General features: G+C 33.6%; 2 protein-coding genes across 2 annotated transcripts in view; both read right to left on the bottom strand.

Annotated features, from left to right (window-relative positions):
* LOC137248823 (uncharacterized) overlaps positions 1-26537 on the bottom strand; it is a 370286-nt gene that overhangs the window by 247928 nt on the left and 95821 nt on the right. The window lies entirely within an intron of this gene.
* Positions 15809-26537, bottom strand: part of LOC137251369 (uncharacterized) — a 156090-nt gene continuing 145361 nt past the window's right edge. The window contains exon 5 of the mRNA XM_067785815.1: positions 15809-17378. Coding sequence (XP_067641916.1) covers positions 17356-17378 — 23 coding nt within the window. The 3' untranslated portion in view covers positions 15809-17355. The remainder of the gene's footprint in view (positions 17379-26537) is intronic.

Here is a 26537-nt window from a genome sequence, read left to right as displayed (position 1 = left end):
CTTGGTGTACCCTCTGCTTTGTCAACCTTTTGTTATCGTATATCTGTTTATTTTTTATTTTTCTATTTGTTGTGCTTAAACTTTTGTATACGTCTATCTATTCCCGTTCAATGTTATACTTTTCCTTTGTTTTCTTGCTGTCAAAAATATTAAATTATCTTCCTGATTAAATTCATTAAATATTTTGCTATGTTGGTAGAGAAAGATTGTTTGCTATGCTATTTTTAGTTCTTGTACCTAATTTAATTGTGTGTAGGTGAGTGTTGTTTTAGTGAGTAAGTTGTTGTTTTGTGTTTATTATGTTTGTGTTAATTTATAAGGGTTGCTTATCAAGCAATAACAAATTGTGAGATTACGTATACGCCGTGTCGTACCTATTTTTGCTCTATCTTATTTGCGCAGAAAGCAGAGTGGATGCGAGAAGCATTGATTTGGTTTTAAGATGGGTAGCATGAACTTTATTTCTTATGAAAAATTGTTAAAGTTGTCAAAGTGCCAGCAGTATTTAAAGCTTTTCAAGTATATAAAATCAGATATCGACTAACGTCCAGCAAAGTTAATGGCAGACAATCTGCGCTCGCCTTAGGCACAGTGAGAACGAGATGTGGTGCTATGAGCACTGTTTCCTAGGTAAAATTTTTGTGTAGAAAAGTTGTAAAAGAGTTAGCAGGTACTGGTGCTTGTAAAATTTTGGAAAATGTGTATTGTGGCAGTGAAAAGTAATGAATAGGTCTAGGCCTAATCTTACCTCCGTTTGCAAATTTGTTTCTTGTCGTTGAATAAAAGTTAATTTGCTGCCCTAATAAAATAAGCTTTTCGGCACAAATTTTCTGATGTATATACATTATGTCGTTGTTGTGGCATAAACATATTCCCCGAAGTTTCAGAGTGCTGCCTATGTAGATGGTCCTTTGCCATCTTTACCTACGCTGAGCGTTAACATAGTGCTTGGAAGTGGTATTCTATATTGGGCAATATAGAACTAATAGCGTTTTCTTTTCTGGCTAAAGTATTACGCTTTTTGTACGCCGCGCAAGGGTTGTTGTTCTATTGTAAAAAATAGTATTTCGTTCTTTTGTGAAAATCGTTACACTTTTACCCTGTATAAAATGGCGGTGTGGCAGTGCAACTCTGCGAAACTCTCAATTCGCTTTTAAGTTCCACATACACTCTGTTAATATGAGTGCACAAATCACCTACCCAGATTGAGCATTAACGAGTTCAAAATTGCTTCGCTCTGCTCATCTACGTCACAGTTGAGCTAAAGGAAAATGACGTAAGAATTGCCCATAAAAAAGAGCTGATCTAATGTTTGCATGCGCAATGCGCAATCTTCTTGTGTGATTTGTGATATGAGTGAATATGGTGAGTTGAAATGTTCTTTGTGTGCACTATAACTCTATTAAGGCTTTGCCATAAGCGAAATCAGGCAGCAAGCTAGTAAGTGTAAAATTTGCAAAGATGGAAACACTATACAATGGTATAACAAGAATAATGTGAAATGATGGAGAAAAATAATAAATGTAAAGAAGACAAAAGAACAGAAGAGGAGGAAGAAAAAGCAGTCAAACAATAATGTCGATAATGATTTTTACGACAATGACGATACTTAAGGTTATACATACGGTTGAGGAAGCCAAGAAAAGGCAAGGAAAAGAAAGAGTAGAAATCAAAACGGAAGCCGAAACCAAAACCGAATGGGACATTATCGCAGAGTTAAAGGTTTGCCATCAAGTAGGTATTGATTTGTTATTGACGGGATATAAATGTGTTATTCAATTATTACCACCGAGCTATGGGTTTGTTATCGGTGTGTTATCGGTCGTAGATTTTTAAAGGAAAACATATATATCGATTACTTTTAAAAAAGTTATCGATATATTAACAAAAACTTCATGATTTGTGGACGTAATGTTTTAAATTTGTTGTATGGATATTATCGATTGTTATTTAAGGATACTACCGTTTGTTCTTTTGTCGAACTTGACTTGTTATCAAAAAGTTAGTTCTTCATTATAAATATGTTATCAAATATTATTAATTTGTTTTCGAAAACTATCGGAATATTGTGAAAAAAAATTATCGATATTTTATCAAATCGAAAATCTGATGACTTTTTATCGAAGAGTTAGTTTTTATAACCGATATGTTATCAAAAAATTATGGGCTTGCTATCAAAAAGTAAACGGCATATTGTCAAAAACATTTTAGAAAAATTATTGATATTTGATCAAAAAGTAACAGATTTCTTTTCGAAAAGTACGCGATTTATATTCAAAAAGTTCACAAATAATAGCGGATGTAGACAATCATAGAAAAAATATCGATACACTATCAAATAGATTATTATTTTTATCGGTATGTCATCGATTAGTGACCGATTATCACGCAAAGTATACTTTTACGCTAGTGTCTGCCTAATCTTAGAATTCTGCACCCAACAACATTCATACGCTTTCATGCTAACATTTATACAAATACCGTTTTACGGTAGCCTACTAGAAAAATTTTACGATAACAGGTCAATGTGCTTTCCTATTTCCCCAATATACTGAAGCTGTTGCTTTTAAAGTTTAATTTTTGTTTTCGCCAAACTAGTATGTGGAAACAAATACAGGGGATTAAAAAACTAACAAAAAAATTTTAAAATAACAATTTTGGCTTTTTTGCAAGGCTTAGTAACAAGGCCCTCTTAACATAAGTTTCACTACCGCTTCCAAGCAGTTATCACAAAATAAGTCGATATTTTGCTTTTGCTCACGAAAAGGGACTCTAGGCCTCCTAATATTAACTTAAGTGGCCGCCGTGTTCTGGTGATAGCGGGCTCCGCCCAACATACACCAAAGATGCTGGATTCAACTCCCAGGCGAAGCAGCATCACAAGTTTATAAACAAGTCTCTTCGCCCCTCGGCAGTGATTTGGCAAGCACTCTAAGTGTATTTCTGCCATGAAAAGCTTATCAGTGAGAACTCGTCTGCTGAGAGCTTTGGAGACAAAATAAGGGAAAATCGCCATTTAGCAAAATGAACCAAGGGTAACACTAGAATGTGTTTGTATGACATGTGTATCAAATGGAAGGTGTTACTGATTATTTAAAACGTAGTGGGCCTTAGTTCCATAGGTGGAAGCCTTTTCGAGATATCGCAATAGGGGTGGACCAGGGGTGACTCTAGAATGTGTTTGCACGATATGGGTATCAAATTAAAAGTATTAATGAGGATTTTAAAAGGGAGTAGCCCTTAGTTGTATATGTGACGACGTTTTCGAGATATCGAACAAAATGTGGACAAGGGTGACCCAGAACTTCTTCTATCGGGTACCGCTAATTTATTTATATCTGTCATACCACGAAGAGTATTCCTGCCAGGATTCCAAGGGCTTTTGATTTCGCCCTGCAGAACTTTTTCATTTTAATCTACTTAATATGGTAGGTGTCACACCCATTTTACAAAGTTTTTTCTAAAGTTATATTCTGAATCAAAAAATCAATCCAATTACCATGTTTCATCACTTTTCCATATTTGGTATAGAAATATGGAATTTTCTTCATTTTTCGTAATTTCCGATATCGAAAAAGTGGGCGTGGTCATAGTAGGATTTCGGCCATATTTTATACCAAGGTAAAGTGACTTCAGATAAGTACGTGAACTAAGTTTAGTTAAGATATATCGTTTTTTGCGCAAGTTATCGTGTTAACGGCCGAGCGAAAGGACAGACGGCCGACTGTGTATAAAAACTGGGCGTGGCTTCAACCGATTTCACCCATTTTCACAGAAAACAGTTATCGTCATATAATCTATGTCGCTACCAAATTTTATAAGGATTGCTAAATTTTTATTCGACTTATGGCGTTTAAAGTGTTCTAGACGAATTAAATGAAAAAGGGCGGAGCCACGCCCATTTTTAAATTTTCTTTTAGTTTTGTATTTTCTTGCACCATATCATTAATGGAGTCGAATGTTGACATAATTTACTTTTATACTGTAAAGATATTAAATTGTTTGTTAAAATTTTACTTAAAAAAATTTTTTTTAAAGTGGGCGTGTTCGTCATCCGATTTCGATAATTTTTATTTAGCACACATATAGTAATAGGAGTAACGTACCTAACAAATTTCATTATGATATCTTCAACGACGGCCAAATTACAGCTTGCAAAACTTTTAAATTACCTGCTTTTAAAAGTGGGCGGTGCCAGGCCCATTGTCCAAAATTTTTCTAATTTTCCATTTTGCGTCATAAGGTCAACACACCTACCAAATTTCATCGCTTTATCCGTCATTGGTAATGAATTATAGCACTTTTTCAGTTTTTCGAAATTTTCGATATCGAAAAAGTGGTCGTGGTTGTAGTCCGATTTCGTTCATTTTAAATAGCGATCTCATATGAGCGCCCAGGAACCTACATACCGTCTATGCCGTTACAGACTACCGTTATGCGAACAAAGTTATTATACTCTGGGAGCTCTGCTCAGCTGAGTATAATTAAGAGAGGAGCACCACGCAAAGTAGAAAAGAAACTAAAGTTTAATTAAAGTTATATAATTCAATAAGCTTTTGAAGTCGAACACCTGTTATTCAATCTTTTAGCATTTGAAATAATAATAATTTTAAAATCTTCCAAAAGAGCATTTAATTTTGAATAAAATTCAATATGCAAATCTTTGCTTATAAACATACAAATATACATACATATTTGCCTATACACACACCACATTCATACTCGCACGTTCAGCTTAATCTCTTATTAATCTGCTATTCCTCTTGAGAGACGCACACGTGCACAACAACAAATCACTGTAAATTCGTTGTTGCCGCTGGTGTGCTACACATTTCCTTCAACCATCAACACATTGGCAGGCAGCAAATTAGAGCACCGGTATAAGAGAAGGTAGCTCTGTCAGCATTAAATTGCTGCTAAGCACAAAATTTTGAGCTACCAAGCAGCTGCTGCTTACAGTAAGCTAATATGAAAGCTGGAAGGCATTTTAAGTAGAAATATTTTTATACCCAGCTGTACTTGTACACAGGGTATTGTAACTTTGATTGCATAACGGTTGGTTGTACAGGTATGAAGGAATCGAGATGTATATATATCGAAATCATCAGAGTTGAAAAAAAAAAAAATTGATTAAGCCATGTCCGTACGCCTGTCCGTTAATATGATAACTTGAGCAAATATTGAGATATCTTCACCAGATTCGGTACACGAGCTTATCTGGACCCAGGATAGATTGGTATTGAAGATAAGTGAAATCAGACGATAACCACGCCCACTTTTTCGATATCAAATATTTTGAAAAGGGGAAATAATTAGATAATTCAAAAACTGATAACACTTAAAATTTGGTAGGTGGATTGCTTTTATGACGAAAAGCATTAATTTTGGAATACTGGCGTGGCAAGAAGAAAATTTGAAATTTTAACAACCCATAAATCCAAAGCCGTTAAATATATAACACTGAAATTTGGCACAGACACTATCCTTGCCAAGTTATATATACTGTGTGAAGATAGTCAAAATCGGGTAAAGACCACGCTCACTTTTCCTAAAGGTCTACCATTAACAAAGTTTGCAATAACTCTATGGTATTTAACTACATTTGTTTGATATTCTAACTAAATAGTGGTATGGTTGAACTAAGAAAAAAACTTAGACAAAATTTTAAAAAAATTTCCAAATACTTTTAATGCCACAACTTAAACAAAAACCTCCAATCCGATCGAAATTTGGCATAAACATTTAGTTTATAGCTACAATTATTTGCTCTAAAAATGAGGGAAATCCACAGAATGCCACTCCTACTTCAGCGTTTCAAGTGCACAGCTGGGGATGTAATGTTCTTACTTGTTAGTTATAAATTGATGTACAATTGTTTGTTCCTACATTGCTCGTACGACTTTAACGTTAGGGTACATTTATAGATCTCTCATTTCGTACTGCTTTTACTGCTTATAAAAAGCATTGAATTTCTGTTAGCAATAAACTTAGCTGAAGCAATATATTACACTGTACAACCATGCACATTCCGCACGTCATTTGATATAACTGAACACAAGCTCCACCGTCCCTCTGTAACCAATTTAAGAAGCGTTAAGTAGTTGCAGCATTTTCACAAATTCTGAGTGATGAAATGCGTAAGCAAATTCTTTACCCAAACTACTAAGTTATGTAAGTAAACGTTAAAAGCGAGTGATGCGTGTACAGGTGGAAATGAGTCGTTACAATTTAGAGCAATTTTGCTGAGCAGATTTAGCTTGGCAAAGTTAGAAAATGGTAAATCACGTTAAATCTGTTGAAATAGGTAAGCTTATTTTCTTTTATGTACGCAAAAATTATGCTAAATAAAAATGCTCTAAGTAAGGCACGCGAAACTCTAACGTTGTTTACTTAAGCGCATGTAAGGGAATGAAATTGAAAGAAAATTTAGGTACATAAGCATAGCTACGTATACTAGACTAGCGCGATAAAAGGTGCGAAAAGCCGATCCACTAGTGTAACATATTTTGAGAGGTTTTTATTTGGTGTATCCTTCATAAAACCACCGAATTAATTTTTGAAGTCAACTTCTTGGAACAGAGCGTCAGATTATTGTTGCAACGCAAATGGAACAATTTGACAGATGCAATTGCAGATTCCATGTTGCGCCGATACGCTTCCGATTACAACTACATTTATAATAATGTAAAAGATATTATTGCAGCTTTGATTGTTATTTTTCGTTAATTCTTTACCACGAATTTTCCTCAGTATAAGAATATCCCTTTCCGTTCTTATGATATCACGCGTTTGCGCTGATACGTTTTGCGTTATTAAGCCGTTACGCTACTGCTCCAGTATGATATTATGCTAGTGCGCTTTAGAGGCTCCGACCTTTACGTTACTATTTTGCTAAGCTTTCACGAAGCACTGCTACAACAAAAACAACAACCACGAGGATGAGAGTGTATTTTAAACTTTTATGAGAATATATTTTCGATATGCATATATTTGAAAAAGATTTAGCTATCATAGAATTATTCTTCTTTCGCATTCAATAAAATTTAATCAAAGCGCTTTCTTTCCTTTTTTATACCCAGCTGCATTTGACAAAGAAAATAAAGTCCTGTCCTTACAATCGGTGGCGAGCATGGAAGGAGGAATAATAATGAGCTTATGAGCTTTATACAAATTTGAAAATAAAACAGCTTAAAAAGCAAAAAGGCTTCGTAGGCTACAATTTAAAATCAGATAAGTATGGAGACCTTCACTGAGCTATAAGAAGCAGCTAAAGCGGGACAGGGATAGCTGATGAGACTTTTTACAAAGTAGCTTAATTGCATAGGCGGTTGCTTTAATGAGACTTAGGGAGAGTTTTCTGAGTAAAAATTAATGAGACAGTTAACTTGAGATCAACTTTAACTGCAGTCTAAGCTTGCGCAAAAGAACCGGACATTAATCTCAAAGCAGTTTTTGTTACTGTAACTCCTCCCCAAAAGTTTAAGGGAGTGTCGCAGTTCTGTAAGGCGCGATAACCTCCGAAGAGATTTTAGGGCGAGCTTCTCTTCCAATTTGCGTCGTGTTCCTTTTAATTTTGCTACACATTGGCGGGAAGGGACCTACTTATTTAATGCCGACAAAGAGCAGAATCTGCAAGGCAGATGGGTTTTCACTGAGATGCTTTTCATGGCAGAAATACACTCGGAGCGTTTGCCAAACACTGGCGAGGTGCGATCACGCTTAAAAAGTTGTCTTCTAATTGAAAAAACTGGTTTCTAACATTCCACCACGTCAATCAGACTTATGCCAGAAAAAATTCAGCACATGCCAGTACTAGCACTTCTTTTACGCAAGGAACCTTCGTGTGTGTGAAATTTTGACGCCTCTTACGACACGCAAGCTTGCAGGCAAATCTACAAAAAATAATTACCTATTTTTCCATGCGCACGGAAATTTCTATGTCAAATCGCCCGTCCATCCGTTCGTCTGTTGACACGATATTTGAGAAAAATTGTGATATTTTTGTTCAATTTTGTACAAGCGGGTGTTTGGTTTCAGAAAATTTAATACTAACAAGTAAGGAAGGTTAAGTTCGGGTGTAACCGAACATTACATACTCAGTTGAGAGCTATGGTGACAACATAAGGGAAAATAACCATGTAGGAAAATGAACCGAGGGAAAGACTGGAATGTGTTTGTATGACATGTGTATCAAATGAAAGGTATTAAAGAGTATTTTATGAGGGAGTGGGCCATAGTTCTATAGGTGGACGCCATTTAGGGATATAGCCATAAAGGTGGATCAGGGTTGACTCTAGAATGCGTTTGTACGATATGGGTATCAAATGAAAGGTATTAATGAGTATTTTAAAAGGGCGTGGACCTAAGTACTATAGATGGACGCCTTTTCGAGATATCGCCGTAAAGATGGACCAGGGGTAACTCTAGAATGCGTTTGTACGATATGGGCATCAAATGAAAGGTGTTAATGAGCATTTTAAAAGGGAGTAATCCTTAGCTCCATAGGTGGACGCCGTTTCGAGATATCGCCATAAAGGTGGACCAGGGGTGACCCTAGAATTTGTTTGCACAATATGGGCATCAAACGAAAGGTGTTAATGAGTATTTTAAAAGGGAGTGGGCCTTAGTTCTATAGGTGGACGCATTTTCGAGGTATCGCAATAAAGGTGGACCAGGGGTGACTCTAGACTTTGTTTGTACGATATGGGTATCAAATGAAAGGTGTTAATGAGTATTTTTAAAAGGGAGTGGGCCTTCGTTTTATAGGTGTTCGCCTTTTCGAGATACCGCCATAAAGGTGGACCAGGGGTGACTTTAGAATTTGTTTGTATGATATGGGTATCAAATGAAAGGTGTTAATGATTATTTTAAAAGGGCGTGGGGCTTAGTTCTATAGGTGGACCCCTTTTCGAGATATCGCCATAAAGGTGGAACAGGCGTGAATCTAGAATTCGTTTGTGCAATATGGGTATCAAACGAAAGGAGTTAATGAGTATTTTAAGAGGGAGTGGGCCTTAGTTCTATAGGTGGACGCCTTTTCGAGATATCGCCATAAAGATGGATCAGGTGTGACTCTAGAATGCGTTTGTACGATATGGGTATCAAATGAAAGGTGTTAATGAGTATTTTAAAAGGGAGTAATCCTTATTTCCATAGGTGGACGCCGTTTCGACATATCGCCATAAAGGTGGACCAGGGGTGACCCTAGAATTCGTTTGTGCAATATGGGTATCAAACGAAAGGAGTTAATGAGTATTTTAAGAGGGAGTGGGCCTTTCTGGACCAGGGGTGACTCTAGACTTTGTTTGTACGATATGGGTATCAAATGAAAGGTGTTAATGAGTATTTTTAAAAGGGAGTGGGCCTTCGTTCTATAGGTGTTCGCCTTTTCGAAATATCGCCATAAAGGTGGACCAGGGGTGACCCTAGAATGAGTTTGTACGATATGGGTATCAAATTAAAGGTATTAATGAGAGTTTTAAAAGGGAGTGGTGGTAGTTGTATATGTGAAGGCGTTTTCCAGATATCGACCAAAATGTGGACCAGGGTGACCCAGAACGTCATCTGTTGGATACCGCTAATTTATTTATATATGTAATACCTGCCAAGATTTTAAGATTTTTTATTTCGCCCTGCAGAACTTTTTCATTTTCTTCTACTTAATGTGGTAGGTGTCACAATCATTTTATAAACTTTTTTCTAAAGTTATATTTCGCGTCAATAAAACAATCCAATTACCTTACCATATTTCATCCCTTTTTTCATATTTGGTATAGAATTATGGCATTTTTTTCATTTTTCGTAATTTTCGATATGGAAAAAGTGGGCGTGGTCATAGTCGGATTTCGTTCATTTTTCACATCAAGATAGAGTGAGTTCAGATAAGTACGTGAACTGAGTTTAGTAAAGATATATCGATTTTTGCTCAAGTTATCGTGTTAACGGCCATACGGAAGGACAGACGGACGTCTGTGTATAAAAACTGGGCGTGGCATCAACCGATTTCGCCCATTTTCACAGAAAACAGTTAACGCCATAAAATCTATGCCCCTAACAAATTTCAAAAGGATTGGTTAATGTTTGTTCGACTTATGGCGTTAAAAGTATCCTAGACAAATTATATGAAAAAGGGCGGAGCCACGCCCATTTTTAAATTTTCTTTTATTTTTGTATTTTGTTGCACCATATCATTACTGGAGTTGAATCTTGACATAATTTACTTATATACTGTAAAGATATTAAATTTTTTGTTAAAATTTTACTTAAAAAAAAAAATTTTTTTTAAAGTGGGCGTGGTCCTTCTCCGATTTTGCTAATTTTTATTAAGCGTACGTATAGTAATAAGAGTAACGTTCCTGCCAAATTTCATCATGATATCTTCAACGACTGCCAAATTACAGCTTGCAAAAGTTTTAAATTACCTTCTTTTAAAAGTGGGCGGTGCCACGCCCATTGTCCAAAATTTTACTAATTTTCTATTTTAAGTCATAAGTTCAACTCATCTACCAAGTTTCGTCGCTTTATCGGTCTTTTGTAATGAATTATCGCACTTTTTCGGTTTTTCGAAATTTTCGATATCGAAAAAGTGGGCGTGGTTATAGTCCGATATCGTTCATTTTAAATAGCGATCTGAGATGAGTGCTCAGGAACCTGCATACCAAATTTCATCAAGATACCTCAAAATTTACTCAAGTTATCGTGTTAACGGACGGACGGACGGAGGGACGGACGGACGGACGGACATGGCTCAATCAAATTTTTTTTCGATCCTGATTATTTTGATATATGGAAGTCTATATCTATCTCGATTCCTTTATATATGTACAACCAGCCGTTATCCAATCAAACTTAATATACTCTGTGAGCTCTGCTCAACTGAGTATAAAAATGGTTATTCTTTTGATGTGAAATAATTCGAAGAATTAAAAAAAAGTAAATTCAGTAGTGCGTACATAATTTAACAAATCTTAGCTTATGTATTGACGTCATGGTGGTCCTTAAAAATAAATTATACAACTTTGGCATTTTTTTTTACAAAGCACACTTGCAAAATTCCAGTGAATTTGATGATTTCCTTTTTTTCACTGATTTCTGTTACAAGATCCATTTATGCATGATTAATTGGTTCGTGGAACGGGTACTAAAAGTTTTGCACATAATTATGCTCATTATTATTTGTTCGAAATTTCGGTTGCATGCGCTTGATAAATTAATTGTTCACACTGTTTGCGATATTACAAAAAAAAGTTTTGTAGCTCAAATTAAGTTCGCAATTTGCAAACTTTGATAAATATTATGTAAAAGTATTATGAGTATGGCTGGATCATATTTACAGCCGGTACACCTCTATAAACTTTTAGCGCTATTGCGTTATTTAGCGCTAAATCATAGGCACAGATATAACAAAAAAAAAAAAAAAACCAGTAAGGACTGGACCGTCTTTGGCTGTGCCGAAGACTTTATACCTTTCATGAATGGGGCTGAACAATAATCTTATCCCATTCATAATCTCCAAATAATGCGCTGTATAAGATAAGAAATATGTGGTGAAAAGATGTACATACCTAAACGATTTTAAGATAAATATAAAAAAATGGCAAAATGAACGATCGGTTGTATGAGATATATATCGTATATAGCTCCGATCGAAATGATTTTTACAGGAAATCTTCTATGATATATTAGAATAAATATCACCGAGTTTAACGTTTTTGTATTGGAAACTAAGGGAGAAATGGCTAAAAATCTTTCTATCTGAACGATCGGTTGTATAGGATATAACTATATATAGCTTCAATCAAAGTAATTTTTTCAGGATATTTTCTATGATATATTAGAATATATATCACCGAGTTTCACGTTTATACCTTCTAAATTGGATCGGTTGTATGGGAGATTTATGTTATATTGATCCGATCCTACCGGGTTCGACAAATGTCTAATATAATACAAAAATACATCCTTGTGCCAAATTTCATTGAGATATCTCAAAATTTGAGGGACTAGTTTTCGTTCAAACAGACAGACGGACGGACGGACAGACGGACATGGCTATATCAACTCAATTCGTCGCCCTGATCAATTCGTTATGCTTAATGGTGAGTCTATCTTATATATTTCTCAACGTTACAAACATCGTACCAAAGTTAATAAATATACCATTTCATGTTCATGAAAGGTACCAATATGCCCTCACATATAATAATGAGTAATTTAAAGAGCCTGGGTTTTTTATGAAACCGTAAAGAAAAAGCACTTTCATATGAATCTCACGCTATTGGGTGTGAGAAAGAAACCTACACTTACAAATTCACAACTTAAAATTATTCAGAAATATTATGGCACTAAAAAAATTTTAAATCAAACTTGATTCATAAACAAAGCTGCTCAGCCAGCCCCTATACACTTATGCATTGTTATACTCAGCGTGCTTTGCACACAGAGTATATTAATTTGATTGGATAATGGTTGGTTGTAGAGGTATAAAGGAATCGAGATAGATATTGACTTCCATGTATCCAAATCATCAGTGTCGAAAAAAAAATTTTGATTCAGCCATGCCCGTCCGTCTGCCCGTTAACACGATAACTTGAGTAAATATTGAGATATCTCACCAAATTTGGTACACGAGCTTATCTGCACCCAGAATAGGTTGGTATTGAAAACGAGCGAAATCGGATGATAACCACGCCCACTTTTTATATATATAACATTTTGGATAAAACAAAAAACCTGATTATTTAGTAAATAATGCACCTAGAATGCTCAAATTTGACGTGTGGACTGTTATTGAGACTCTTGATAAAAATTTTAAAAAAGTTTTTAAAATGGGCGTGGCATCGCCCACTTGTGATAAAATCAATTATACAAATATTATTAGTCATAAATCAAAAACCATTAAACCTTTCGTAACTAAATTCGGCAGAGAGCTTGCCTCTACTATAAGGAATGCTTTGAAGAAAAATTAACAAAATCGGTTAAGGCCCACGCCCACTTTTATATAAAAGATTTTTAAAAGGGCTGTGGATGAATAATATAAGCTATATCTTTGCAAAAAAGAGCTTTATAACAATGGTATTTCATTTCCCAAGTGGATCCATAACAATAAATAGGAAAAACTTCAAATTAAAAAAATGGGCGTCGCACCGCCCCCTTTCTGACTAAGGAAATTTCGGATCGTAATAAAATTGGGTACACAGGTTTTTCCTATAGCAGGAAATATTTCTATAAAAAATGGACGAGATCGGTTAAACACCACGCCCACTTTTATATAAAAGATTTTTAAAAGGGTTGTAAAGGTAATAAGCTATATCTTAGCGAAAAAGAGCACCGCCCTTCTATGACTAAGCAATTGCCATAACTCTAAGAAAAATTAACGGATCGTAATAAAATTGGGTACACAGGTTTTTTCTATATCAGGAAATATTTCTAGAAAAAATGGACGGGATCAGTTAAAGGTTACGGCAACTTAGATATAAAGCAAGTTTAAAATGGTCGTAGAATAGAATAATAAGCTATAGCTTAGTAAAAACTAGTTTTTTTATCAAGTTTTATTTTAAGAGGAAATGGAAAGATATTTTTTTAAAATGGGCTGTGCCACGTGTTATGTACAAAAGTAATTTATCTGAAGTGATATGTGCAATTGAAGCTCACGCTGAGTATATAATTTTCGGTTACACCCGAATTTGGACACCTTTACGTGTTGTTTTTGTTTTACCATGAAGAGTAGGCACAGATACAAATTCAAACTTGGATATAAAAAAAATTTTCATAGCCCTCCCATATGCCTCACATATAAATACGATTCATATGAAAGTGCAAGGAAAAAGCACTTCGGTATGATATTCAAAGTTACGTTAGCAAATCGACAACAAATAATTTTTCAAAAATGTTGTAGCACCGACCAAAATTTTAATTCAAAATTTATTCATTGAGGGGATCATCAAAATACTTTAAACATTTAAAATTATTTTTTTTTTTTTTTTTTCAATTTATATAATTTTTTAGAAGTATTGTTATTTACAGTTCTATAGAAAAATGTTTGAACAGACCTGTTCATAAAGAAATTTAAAAACGAAAAGACCAAAACAAAATGCGGAACTAAAATATATCTGAAGGATATGTGAAAATATATATGACACAAAAGAATTAAAAAAAAACTTTATCTGTATAAACGGCGCTCCGCGAATAAAGAAAGGCCCCTTACTTTAATGCCCTTGATTTTATCGGCCAGCAGGTTGTATGCGCTAGCTTTCACACGCCCGCATATGGCACAGTTATTATTGACTTTGACTGCTCGATAACCAGATTTTACCTATTTCTAGAAGGAAATTTCATTTTTAGTTTTTGTTTCGGGGCCTCTCGGGAAGCGTCGCTTATAACAATAGTAAACTGTTTCCGTGATATTGAATTTAAATTGGCGATTTTAATTTCTCGAAATATTTCAAAAAATCGTATTTGTGTTCCGATTTGGCTAATATTTGGAATATATATTTTGAATAGCAAGTGGCATATGAAAAAAATCGCCGCCAGGTGGCGTATGGATCGCGACTTTCAAAGAAATCGTATGCTGGCTCTGATTTGGCTCATATTTGGACCAAATACTACATACAGTCCGGAAGAAGTTATATCAAAATATTTTGGAGTTCGGGGAAGGACAAGCATACGTGGCGCTGGGTCGAGTAAAGTCCTTGGAAGGATTATGTATTGTAGGTTGTAACAAATTTTCAAGAAAGAATCCTTGCAATAATGAGGCACTAAATGAACTATATATAATGAGAAATAATAGACAATTAAGTAAAGACGAAAAACTTGAAACAAAAAATAATTAAAAACAATTTTAAGTTAAACGGTTTTATTGAAAACAATATTTACATGAAGTAATAATAATACTAAAAGCTGGCAAATAATCAGGTAGGCCCTAGGTGCTAGCCGTCATACTCCTCATCAATCTAGGGCGTTGAACAGACAATTAAATAAAAGCGTTAGACTCGTGAAATTTATGAAAATGTGATTAGGGTCAGTTGGTCTTATATATGAATATCAATAGAAATTTGACGCGTCCAACGCTTTTATTTAGTTGTCTGATCAACGCCCAGATTGATGAGGAGTGTGATGACTAGTAACTAGGACCTATCTAATTTTTTTCTAGCTCTAATATTATTATTACTGAATATAAATATTATTTCCAATTAAACCGTTTAACTTAAAATTTTTTTGAGTTTTAAGCAGGGATTACCCTTATTGCTTTAAATGTATGAAAACAATTATTTGAAGCAATTTATAATTTATTTAATAATTTACGTAAAATTTGAACAACGTGACATCAGGACGGACTAGGCGACAGCTGTTTCGATTATACCTTGTAAATCTCTTCAGTGCCTTTTCTCCCGGGATTGGGATTTGAACCCGCACTCCTACGATGATTGTAGTGTTACAAACGCATTCAGCCACGTCATGCGATAGTTCTCGTAAGCCTTATCCCAATTGCCTTCTTTGCATATTTTCTTTATTCACAGTCCATACTTCATATGGCATCATGTGGTAAAGTTATACGTTGGTAAGGCGGTTTCAAAGAAACTTGGTGTTGTTGCTTTTGTTCTATTTATAGAATTACAACGAATCCCACTTCCGGGAGAAAAGGCTTAGAAGAGATTTACAAAGTTTAAACGAAACAGCTGTGCGTCCTGATGTCACGTTGTTTAAATTTTTCCCAAATTATTAAATAAATTAATATTTTTTTAAATTATTTTATGTAATTTAAATTTTTTTCTTTATACAATTTATTTTGGTTTCGTCGTTGGTGATTTGCTATTTATAAAAATATATTATATTGGTAGAACTTATATTCGAGCAATGAGCGGGGGTAACAATACCGTTCATATGCAAGACGTTATTGCATGCAGAAATTGGCGCTTACAGGGTTTTTCGCGAATAACCTACAATACGTTAATTTCTTAAAAAAGATACATTATTTCGAATTGTATAGTGTATTCATGTTTTCATTTTTAGTTGCTTTCGCTTCTTCGTAACATGTAACGATGTGCGTAACTATAGACCAATATCCAAGCTGTCCACAATCTCTAAAATTTTTGAGCATGCTGTGAATGCCAAGTTGAGTTTTGCTGTTAAATCCCTTTATACCCCCACCAGCACGGGTTTGTTGCCGATAGGTCCACGGTTTCAAATCTTGCTGTTTTTAGCGAATACTGTGTCTTTCTCTGCTGGACTACAGGTTGATTGCATTTACACTGACTTTTCCAAAGCTTTTGATAGAGTTCCTCACGCAGTTCTGATAAAAAAAATTAAGCTGTATCGGTTTTCATTCAACGTTGCTTTTGTGGATTCGTTCTTATTTAAGTAATAGACACTGCGTTGTTACCATTTATGGGAAAATGTCTAGTCCGTTCGTTGAGACTTCTGGCGTTCCCCAGGGAAGTATACTAGGCCCACTTTTATTTATATTATTTATTAATGACATCAGCAGTTGTTTTTCGTTTGCAAAGTGTTTACTTTATGCAGATGACTTAAAAATATTTTCAGCTATTAAATCGCCAGAAGAGGCCATAAAGCTGCAGGATGATGTAAATTAGCTTCACAGATGGTGCCTGAATTCCTGTCTCTCTTTAAATACGCATAAATGCTTCCAAATTATTTATTCAAATTATACAAAATACAGTATATCTAACTATGAACTTCCATATGTTAATGAGATTAAAGACCTGGGTGTCGTTTTTGACAAAAGGTTTTCTTTCATTAATCACATTAACTACGTAGCATCGAAAGCATATTCTAAGCTCGGATTTGTACGGCGCAATGCCTCAAAATTCTCAGACCCCTATACCTTTAAGCTGCTCTGCACGTCATACGTTAAATCTCATATTGAATATGCTGTCTTCATTTCGATACCAAGCCACCAAACGGCCATTTGTAGAATTGAGAGAATTCAAAACATTTTCCTTAAATATGCCCTTCGGCCGTTAAACTTTTCGGAGCCGATTCCTTCCTGCTCTGCACGTCTTTTACTTTTAAGCCTCAAGTCATTGGAAAATCGTAGATCTATACTGTGCTTGTCATTCATGTATAATATTATTAATGGCTACATTGATTGCCATATTTTCTGGAAAGGATTCGATTTAGTGTTCCCCAAAGGTCTCTCAGAAATTCATTTCCATTTTATTACGACTATTTCAGAACGAATTACGTTGGTAATGCTCCCATTACGCGTACTACTCGGGAGTTTAGCTCAATAAGTAATTCCGCTGCTCTTGATTTTTCTATACAAAGGGCTGAATTTATGTATATTTTAAAGTCTGCTTTCCAGGTACAACGATCACTTTTAGGTATAAGTGTTTTTTAAATTTTCATTGCATCATAGTCTGTAAGGATTAAAATTCATAGACTTAAACAAATAAATAAAATAAATAAATAAAAATTCATTCATTATAATTCTCTACAGCATCAAATTAAAGGAATTCTTCTTTATTTGTACGAAAATATTCATGCTGTATTAGTGACAAAAGTATGAAAATTTGATTGGTACTCGAGTGGGAAAAGTTTAATATTTGCACGAAATATGCCTGTTGTATCAATCATTATATGTTTCTCAAAATATACTTTTCTGAATTTTGTCTGCCCGTATATTATTTAGGATTATTTGATTTTTCTTGTTTGTCTTGTAAAATATATTTGTATTTATGAAATGTATGTATTAGACACAATTCTTTTTCAAAAAAAAAAAAAAAAACAAAAAAAAACTCAAAAAAAAAATTCCGATTACCAACCATTTGGCTCAGGATACTTCGTCATCTTATAACGGTTGTGAAGAAAAATTTCAGTATGGTGAGGTTTGACCAAACCGGTAAAAATTGTGCGTGTATTCCTAATCCATATAATCCAAGTTGATGGCTTCTAGTTGCCCCATCTTTGGTCATATCAATGTTATTGTTATTAGTATTATATATGTAGTATAATTTCCTATTGATCAATACAAGAATAGTGCACACAAACGTGTGGATACATGTTTCCTAGTGAGCTTGGATACATTCGGCATTAATACAACCATATGCATACAGAAGTAGTACAAAGGGTGTAATAGAGAATGCATGCTTCCTGAGAAAGTGCACGTGCTAAAAAGAAAAAAAAAACATGCATGATACTGTCACGCATACATAGCACCAGTTCATTCTGCAAATATCAATGTGCCATGCATACTTTTTTTTTCACGGACGTTGTGGCAGCGCACTGCCTTCAAGTGGCCCGATGAAACCAGGCTCATCCTGTTTTTGTTTTTTTTTTTTTTAATTCATATATACTTTTTTGTTTTTTTTTATCCTAATTCTTATTTATGTGTTATTTCTAATTTTTTTGTTACCGAGTCTTTGAGATGCAGTGGCTTCTTAAGCGCCGAGATCTAAAACCGCTCAGCTACAGAGAAACTCATCAGCTGAGAAATAAAGATTCACAAAATACAAAAGATTAAAAGTATAAATATAATTTTGTAATTATTAAGAGAAGATAAAAGCGAGTCCGAAACATCAATTATTCTCGAGTGAGAGTTATAATCATCACACAAACATAGAAAAGGTTCGTGTAGTTGGAAATTGCTTCTGCATTGTTTAAGAATTATAGGTTTATAATGCCTTGAAACTCGGCACGGAACATTCAAAGTTTACTTCGTTCAAAAGAAATGGGCTTGAAATCGATCCATTTAAAAGTCTAGCCATAAATAGTACACCTAGCATTTCTCTACGACTTGCAAGGATAGGAAGATTTATTAGTTTTAATCGATTAGTGTAAGGAGGAAGATTATACGGAGAGTCCCATTGAAGATTTTTCAAGGCGAAAAGTAAAAACTCTTTTTGAATTGATTCTAGTCTATCCACATGAACTTGATAACGCGGATTCCAAATTATCGATCCATATTCTAATATTGGCCTCACCAATGATGTAAAAAGGGTTTTTGTAACGTAAGGATCACTAAACTCTTTTGCCCATCTTTTCACAAATGCTAAAACTCCTCTCGCTTTATTAACTGTGGCATTAATATGAGGGTTGAAACTAAGTTTGCAATTCATTGTAACTCCCAAGTCGACAAAAACATCAACGCTTTCCAGAGTTTGGTCATTAATTGTGTAGGAAGCTGGCTGTATGTTCCCACGTGAAAAACACATGGATTTACATTTTTCTATGTTGAGAGGCATAAAATTCGCATTACACCAAGTAACAAAACGATTTAAATCCACCTTGAGTACAGAACATTCTTCAGCCGACGCGTATGAGTTAAAAAGTTTTACGTCGTCGGCATACATTAAAATTTTAGAATATTTTATAGTTGTGGGAACATCGTTTATAAAGATCAAAAACAGAATAGGACCGAGATGGCTGCCCTGAGGCATACCGGAGGGAACATCGATGACATTCGAACAAATGTTTTTAAAAATTACTCTTTGAGTTCTACCGCAAAGATAGGAGGAGATCGAGCGAGTTAGGCCGAGTTTATAAACAAGTAATAGGTGGCGTACTTTGTCGAATGTTTTGCTGAAATCAGTGTATATAACGTCGGTATGATGATTGTTTCTAAACCCATTAAAGACATGAGTTGTAAATTCAAGCATATTGGTTGTGGTTGATTTGGCTCTAGAAAAGCCATGAGATAGTTCTATCGATGCAGAAATCGAAAATGTAAGGTGATTAGTAACGATTGCTTCGAAATCTTAGGGATAAGGGAGAGCTTTGCTATTCCAAGATAGTTTTCAATAGACGACTTGCTTCCTTTTTTATTGAGTGGGATAAGAAAAGATTCCTTCCAAGCCGTCGTGAAAATGCCATTTTTTAAAGAGAGGTTAAGCAGATCATTAAGGGGCTGGTAAATGTATTCCGCACGTTTTTTAAGAAAACATGTTGGGATCAAATCGGGACCGTATTTGAAGGATTCTTTTAGGGTCTTTAGATGTAGTAGAACATCTTCAGGCAACAAAGAATTGAGCGAAGAAGATTGCAATCTCTTGATCGTTGCTGGAAATGCTATTTCTAAACTTCATGGCAGAAAGAAACCCATTAGTTCTGCGTTTAGGATTTACGAAATCATAAAAAGACTTCGGGTGGCAAATAATGTTTCTTTTAATTTTACATATGTAAGCTTTATAACACTTTTTATTAAGTTCAAAATACTTATGACGGAAAATAGCGTACTGTGCATAATGAGAATGTAAACCGGTTTTCTTATATAATTTTAATAAACGTGATTTCTTATTTTTTAAAGCTTTTAAATCTTTAGTAAACCAGGCTTGCACTGGTTCAGTGTACGAGCATGTGCGTTTGCGCACATGTTTCTCAAATAAAGTATAAATGGTTTTATTAAAATGTAAAACGTTTTCCTCTACATCCCCTTTATATCGAGGCCACGTTATCTCAGAAAGCTCTTTATTTAAATTGTTGAAATTAGTTTTGGAAAAATCAAAGCATCTTGTAGAGACACGTGTTTTGCTGGTGCAGCCGACTTCGTTGCTTATGATTGTGGTATACGCAACTTTCTCGTACTGAATGTACAGATCCAATTGTTTAGACTTCCCGTGTAACCACTAGGCGTATACGCGACTTTCTCGTACTGAATATACAAATCCGACTAAATTAATAAATTTCTATTTAATATATATTATTTTATAAAATGTAATTTTTATTTTGATAGATATTTATCTTTTATTAAGTTTATATTCAACACAATTTCTTTTTGTAATGAAAATTTTTGATAATCACAAAATCAATATTGAATATTAAAAATTGGTAAAACATTTCAAAATTACAAAATTCAAAGTAACTTAAACACAAAGTTAAATGAAAATAATAAGAATCCTACATTACTCCCCCTTCCAGAGAATTAACATTAAATAAATTAAATGTGACTTTCTTTTTTGTTCTAATGTTATTGTGATGAGTGTTAGGGTTGTTAGATAACGTTTCAATAATCGCTGGTTTTAACCTGTCAATCGGGATAGTTTTGATTTCATTATCAATTTCTATTTTAAAATACTTCTTGTTTTTTCAAGTACCTTGTATGGACCTTCATACGGTTGTTGTAAAGAACACTTATTAATTAAACGAACAAAAACAAATTTACATGTTTCTAAATCTTTCGGAACATAAAAACCAACATTAGAGTTATGGTGATTTAAACTCGAATGAACATTTCTAAATTTTTCACGTAATTTACCCAAAATTTCATTTGACGTTGGATTTTCAGATGTTGGAACAATAAGTTCACCGGGTAATAGTAAATTTTGTCCAAGAACCATTTCAGCCGGTGTAGCCGAAGTATTTTCTTTAAATGTTGATCGCAAGCCCAACAGTATTAGAGGTAGCTCTCCATACCAATCTCTGGTTCCATTTGTAGCCATTAAAGAAGATTTCAATTGCCTATGAAATCGCTCTACCATGCCATTCGCTTGAGGATGATAAGCTGACGTAGTAATTTGATGACTGCCTAATAACTTTGTTAATTCTGTAAACAATTTTAAAGTAAATTGAGCACCCTGATCAGTAGTTATTTCTAGAGGTACACCAAACCGAGATATATATTCACGTAAAAATTTATTTGCAATTGTTTCTGCAGAAATTTCTCTTAATCCGTATGCTTCTGGACAACGTGTGAACCTATCGATAATAGTCAAAATATAGCGATGTCCCTTTGAAATAGGTAAAGGTCCTATAATATCTAAATGAATATGTTCAAATCTTTTGTTCGGTATTGAAATTTTACTAACTGGTGATTTCGTATGTCGATAAACTTTAGATTTTTGACAACTAATACATTCTTTGGACCATCTATAAATTTCTTTATTCATGTTTGGCCAAAAATATTTTTTTTATAATTAGACGTCGAGTGGCTTTAGTACCCGGATATACTATTCCATGTAACTTATCAAATACTGTTTTTCGTAAATTATTTGGAACGAACGGTCCAGGATAATCTCCAGATGATTCACACCATATATTGAAATTTAAAACAGGAATTTTAACTAATTTTAAATTTTGAAATGATTGTTGAGATACAAGGTTGTTTAGTTCATCATTTGTTGTTGTTCCTTTTCTAAAATTTTAAAATTAAATTCTGAATTTTGAATTGTTTCTATTTCAAATTCCCTAGATAAAGTATCGGCTACCATATTTGCTTGTCCAGTAATATGCTGGATATCACTTGTAAATTGTGCAATAAATTCAAGATGTCTGGTTTGTTGTACCCAACGTTCAGTTTTTGAATTTAGAGCGAAAATTAAAGACTTGTGTTCAGTAAACACAGTGAATTCTCTTCCTTCTAATAGGTATCGAAAATGCTTAATATTAAGATAAATTGCTAATAGCTCTCTATCAAAAGCACTATATTTCATTTCAGCTGGAGAAAGTTTCTTCGAATAGAATGCGAGAGGCTCAGGTTTATTGTTAAAATTTTGTTGTGGAACACCACATCTACAGTTAAAGTCAATTTTGCATCTTTGCTAAAATGATTTAACAAGATCTTAGATGCAAATTTATCTTTAATGCATTCAAACGCTTTAATAGATTTATCATCCCAAACTAGAATTTTGTCTCTTTTTTTACTTGATTTGTTAATTAAATCATATATAACTCCAGTAAATTCTGCTAATTGTGAAATATATCTATGGTAATAATTAACCATACCAATAAACTTTTGTATTTGTTTAATGGATTTTGGTAGTTCAAAATCTCGAATAGCTTTTATTCTATCTTCAGATGGACGTATTCCTAACTACTATGCCCTAGAAAATCAATTCTAGTAACACCAAAAATACATTTATTTGGTTTAGCATTCAAACCATATTCAGGCAAACGTTCAAAAAGTATACGTAGATCTTTAAAATGTTGCTCTTCACTCTCACTTGCAACTAAAAGATCATCAATGTACGTGAAAACAAAATCTAATTCACCTACAACTTCATTGATGAATCTTTGAAAAGTTTGTGCTGAGTTCCTCAAGCCGAAAGGCATTCGAATGAACTCGAACATACCAAAAGGAGTAGTAATCGCTGTTTTGTAAATATCTTCTTCTGCCATTGGTATTTGGTGATACGCTCTAACAAGATCCAACTTTGAAAATATCTTTTTATTTCTTAGATTCATATTAAAATCTTGAATATGTGGTAAAGGATAGCAGTCAGGAACAATAACAGTATTAAGTCTTCTAAAATCACCACAGGGACGCCAATCATTACTCTCTTTTTTTGGTACTAAATGAAGTGATGCTAAAGAGGAATTTGATGGTCTACAAATTCCAGTTTTTACAAGAAAATCAAATTCAGTTTTAGCTACCTTAAATTTGATTGGGTCTAAACGTCTGAGTTTTGAGAAAGGAAGATTACCTCCTGTAACTAATCTATGAATTGTGGTATGTTTAACTGGTTTTGAATAATTTGGCTCTTCTATAAGAGAAGGATATTCTTTCAACAATTTTGTGTATTGATTTTCTACTGAAACAAATTTTGGAAGAGAGATGTTACAATAGTACGAAATTGTGTTAACTGATAAATTTGTTAATGGATCTATTAAACGTTTGTTTTTAATATCAATAAGAAGTCCATATTTGCATAAAAAATCTGCACCTATAATTGGTTTTGCTATATCAGCGATCAAAAACACAAAAGGAAATTCTCTCCTTAAACCTAAATTAACATTTATAAGTTTTTTTCCATATGTAAAAATCGTTGAACCATTAGCTGCTGTTAAGATAATATCAGAAGATTTTTTTGTACATGAGAATTTTGAAACTGGAAGCACTAAAATTTCTGCTCCACTATCAATCAAAAAATTTTATTTATTTTCTTTGTCAAATATAAATAAACGACGAGTTGATACTTCTGAAATTCTATTATTCGTCGCTGCAACAACGGAACATTTTAGTTTTTTGGAGTACTATTTTTCACAAACGCACATCTCCTAGCTTCATTTCCGAATTTGTAGTGATATCTACATAACCAGTTGGGATTATCACGAGATTTTGAACGATATCTAACAGGACTTCTATAACTATTTCTACTTGTTGAACGTGATCTTGAATAATTCTGATTAATTTCTTTCCTAATTTCACTTAATTCCAAAGATAATTTTTGAAAATTTTCACAAATTAAAGATGTTGTCTTAACCAAATTAGTAATAATAGCATTTTCTCCTCTAGAATTTTGAGAATTGTTTATCAAAGCAACTTCATTTTTACTGATAACTTCCCAAACGTTATCAGCTAATTTGGTTAGATCATTTATGTCATTGGAATTTGAACTTGTTAAAATTACATTCAAGTTTTTGGGTAATTTTCGCATCCAAAGTTTCTTTTAAACTTCTTGGCTAAAATTAGAACCAGAAAGTAGAACTAAAGATCGGTAAAATTCCGAAGGTTTGCGATCACCCATTTCAGAATCGGACAACACTTTATCTAATTTCGCATTCTCACTTATGGAATGCCTTTCAATCAAAATTTGTTTTAATGCAGAATATTTATTTGTTTCTGGTGGATTTTGAATAAAATCTAAAATGGTCATTATGACTTCCTGAGGTAATGCAGTAATAATATACTCATATTTAGTTGTTTCTTGAGTAATTTTTTTGGTATTAAACTGCATTTCAGCATGTATTAACCATGCTTCAGGACAATTTGTCCAAAATTGAGGAAGTTTTACTGAAGTAGAAAAAATTTCATTATTGTTTTGATTCGCATACGGATTTATTAGATCATTTTGTGAAGAACCATCTTCTAAATTGATAAGCGAATCGTTAATTTGATGTGTTGATGTAGATGAATGTCTGTGGTGTGTTGGTGTATGATACATAATAAATTATATTAATTGAAATAAATTCTCAGAAATAGATGTTATTGGTGATAATTAAAAATAATATTTAAGATCTCTCGAAAAGAGCGTTTACAATTTAAAAAAATTTTTACCAGATAAAAATAAATAAATCTTTATTATTGACCAAAAGAAAAATTAGTAGTATGTAAATTTATATTTGAGTAATTGAATTACGCAAAAGTGATATTAAATTAGAAAAAGAATAACTTTAATACATAAATGATATTATAAAACAATATTAAATATGACTACCAACGTTTCCCTACCACCAATCTTTTACGCAAACAACGTTCAATGTTTGTGTTTCTTTTTCTGTGTTATATGTATTTGCGTTATTTTGATTTAACGCTTGTCAACTACATACAATCCAAGATTCGATAATGACGTTGCAATTGTGTAAAGGGCATTATTGGTAATGTTCTGATGTTTTTATTGCTTTTTTTTACACTTAAATGGAACACAAAAACGGCAAAGTAGTTCCAAAGGAAGTTCACTGCATTAGGCTAACGTTTCCGTTTTTGTTATACAAGAACTATTTGTATTTCAACTTGTTAGAACTTTATCAGTTATGGTGTCACTATCTTTTCAGCTCTGGTGTGGCAAAATGTGCTCTAGATTTTAATTGAATTGAATGTCCGTTTGTAATATTAGTACTTCTATGTTATCTTTTCAGCTCTGGTGTGGCAAATCGAATTGAACATCCGTCTGTGATATTAGTACATCTATGTATCTGCAACTCAACTCGACAAAAGGCGGGATCGCCAATTGTGGTTATATGAATATATGTTGTTTAGACTTTCCGTGTAACAACTAGGCGTATACGCGACTTTCTCGTACTGAATATACAGATCCGACTAAATTAATAAATTTCTATTTAATATATATTATTTTATAAAATGTAATTTTTATTTTGATAGATATTTATCTTTTATTAAGTTTATATTCAACACAATTTCTTTTTGTAATGAAAATTTTTGATAATCACAAAATTAATATTGAATATTAAAAATTGGTAAAACATTTCAAAATTACAAAATTCAAAGTAACTTAAAAACAAAGTTAAATGAAAATAATAAGAATCCTACAATGATTTCGTAAGTTATCTCAAGAAAAGAATGGTAAACGTCTTCTGGCAAAACAGGAGGTTCAAACCGATTTATAGAAAATTTAGAGATGTCGTCAACAAATGCTAAGTCTAAGAATTTTCCATACTTATTCGGAAAGAAGTTGATCTGATTAAGGCAAAGATCAGTAATTCCATCCAAAAAGTAATTTTTATGCATCTTGGATGATACGGGGCAATATTGTGATCAACCGTATTCCAAGATATATGTGGCAGGTTAAAGTCGCCTAAAACAATCATTGAGTTCGTGGGCTTTATCATCGAATTGACTAATTTTAACAGTGAAATATGGTGCATATACACTGATAGATCAGAAGACGGTGGAATATAGCAAACGGCTAAGTAAATATAACCCGAGCCTAGTAAGATTCGGATGCATTTAAACTCGATGGAATCAACTTCGGCTAAATTAACATCTTCAGATGGAATTGAAGAATGTACAGCTAGCAAGACACCACCTCCGGTCCTATTTAAGCGATCATTTCTATAGTTCTGATACTCACCGCAAAAAAATTCGGAATTTAAAACATTGGGTTTCAGCCATGTTTCGGTAAAAG

This window comes from Eurosta solidaginis, chromosome 4 (genome assembly GCF_040869045.1).
Source record: "Eurosta solidaginis isolate ZX-2024a chromosome 4, ASM4086904v1, whole genome shotgun sequence".
Taxonomy (NCBI): domain Eukaryota; kingdom Metazoa; phylum Arthropoda; class Insecta; order Diptera; family Tephritidae; genus Eurosta; species Eurosta solidaginis.
The sequence above is the reverse complement of the archived record's forward strand: the minus strand, read 5'-3'. Positions and strand labels throughout refer to the sequence as shown.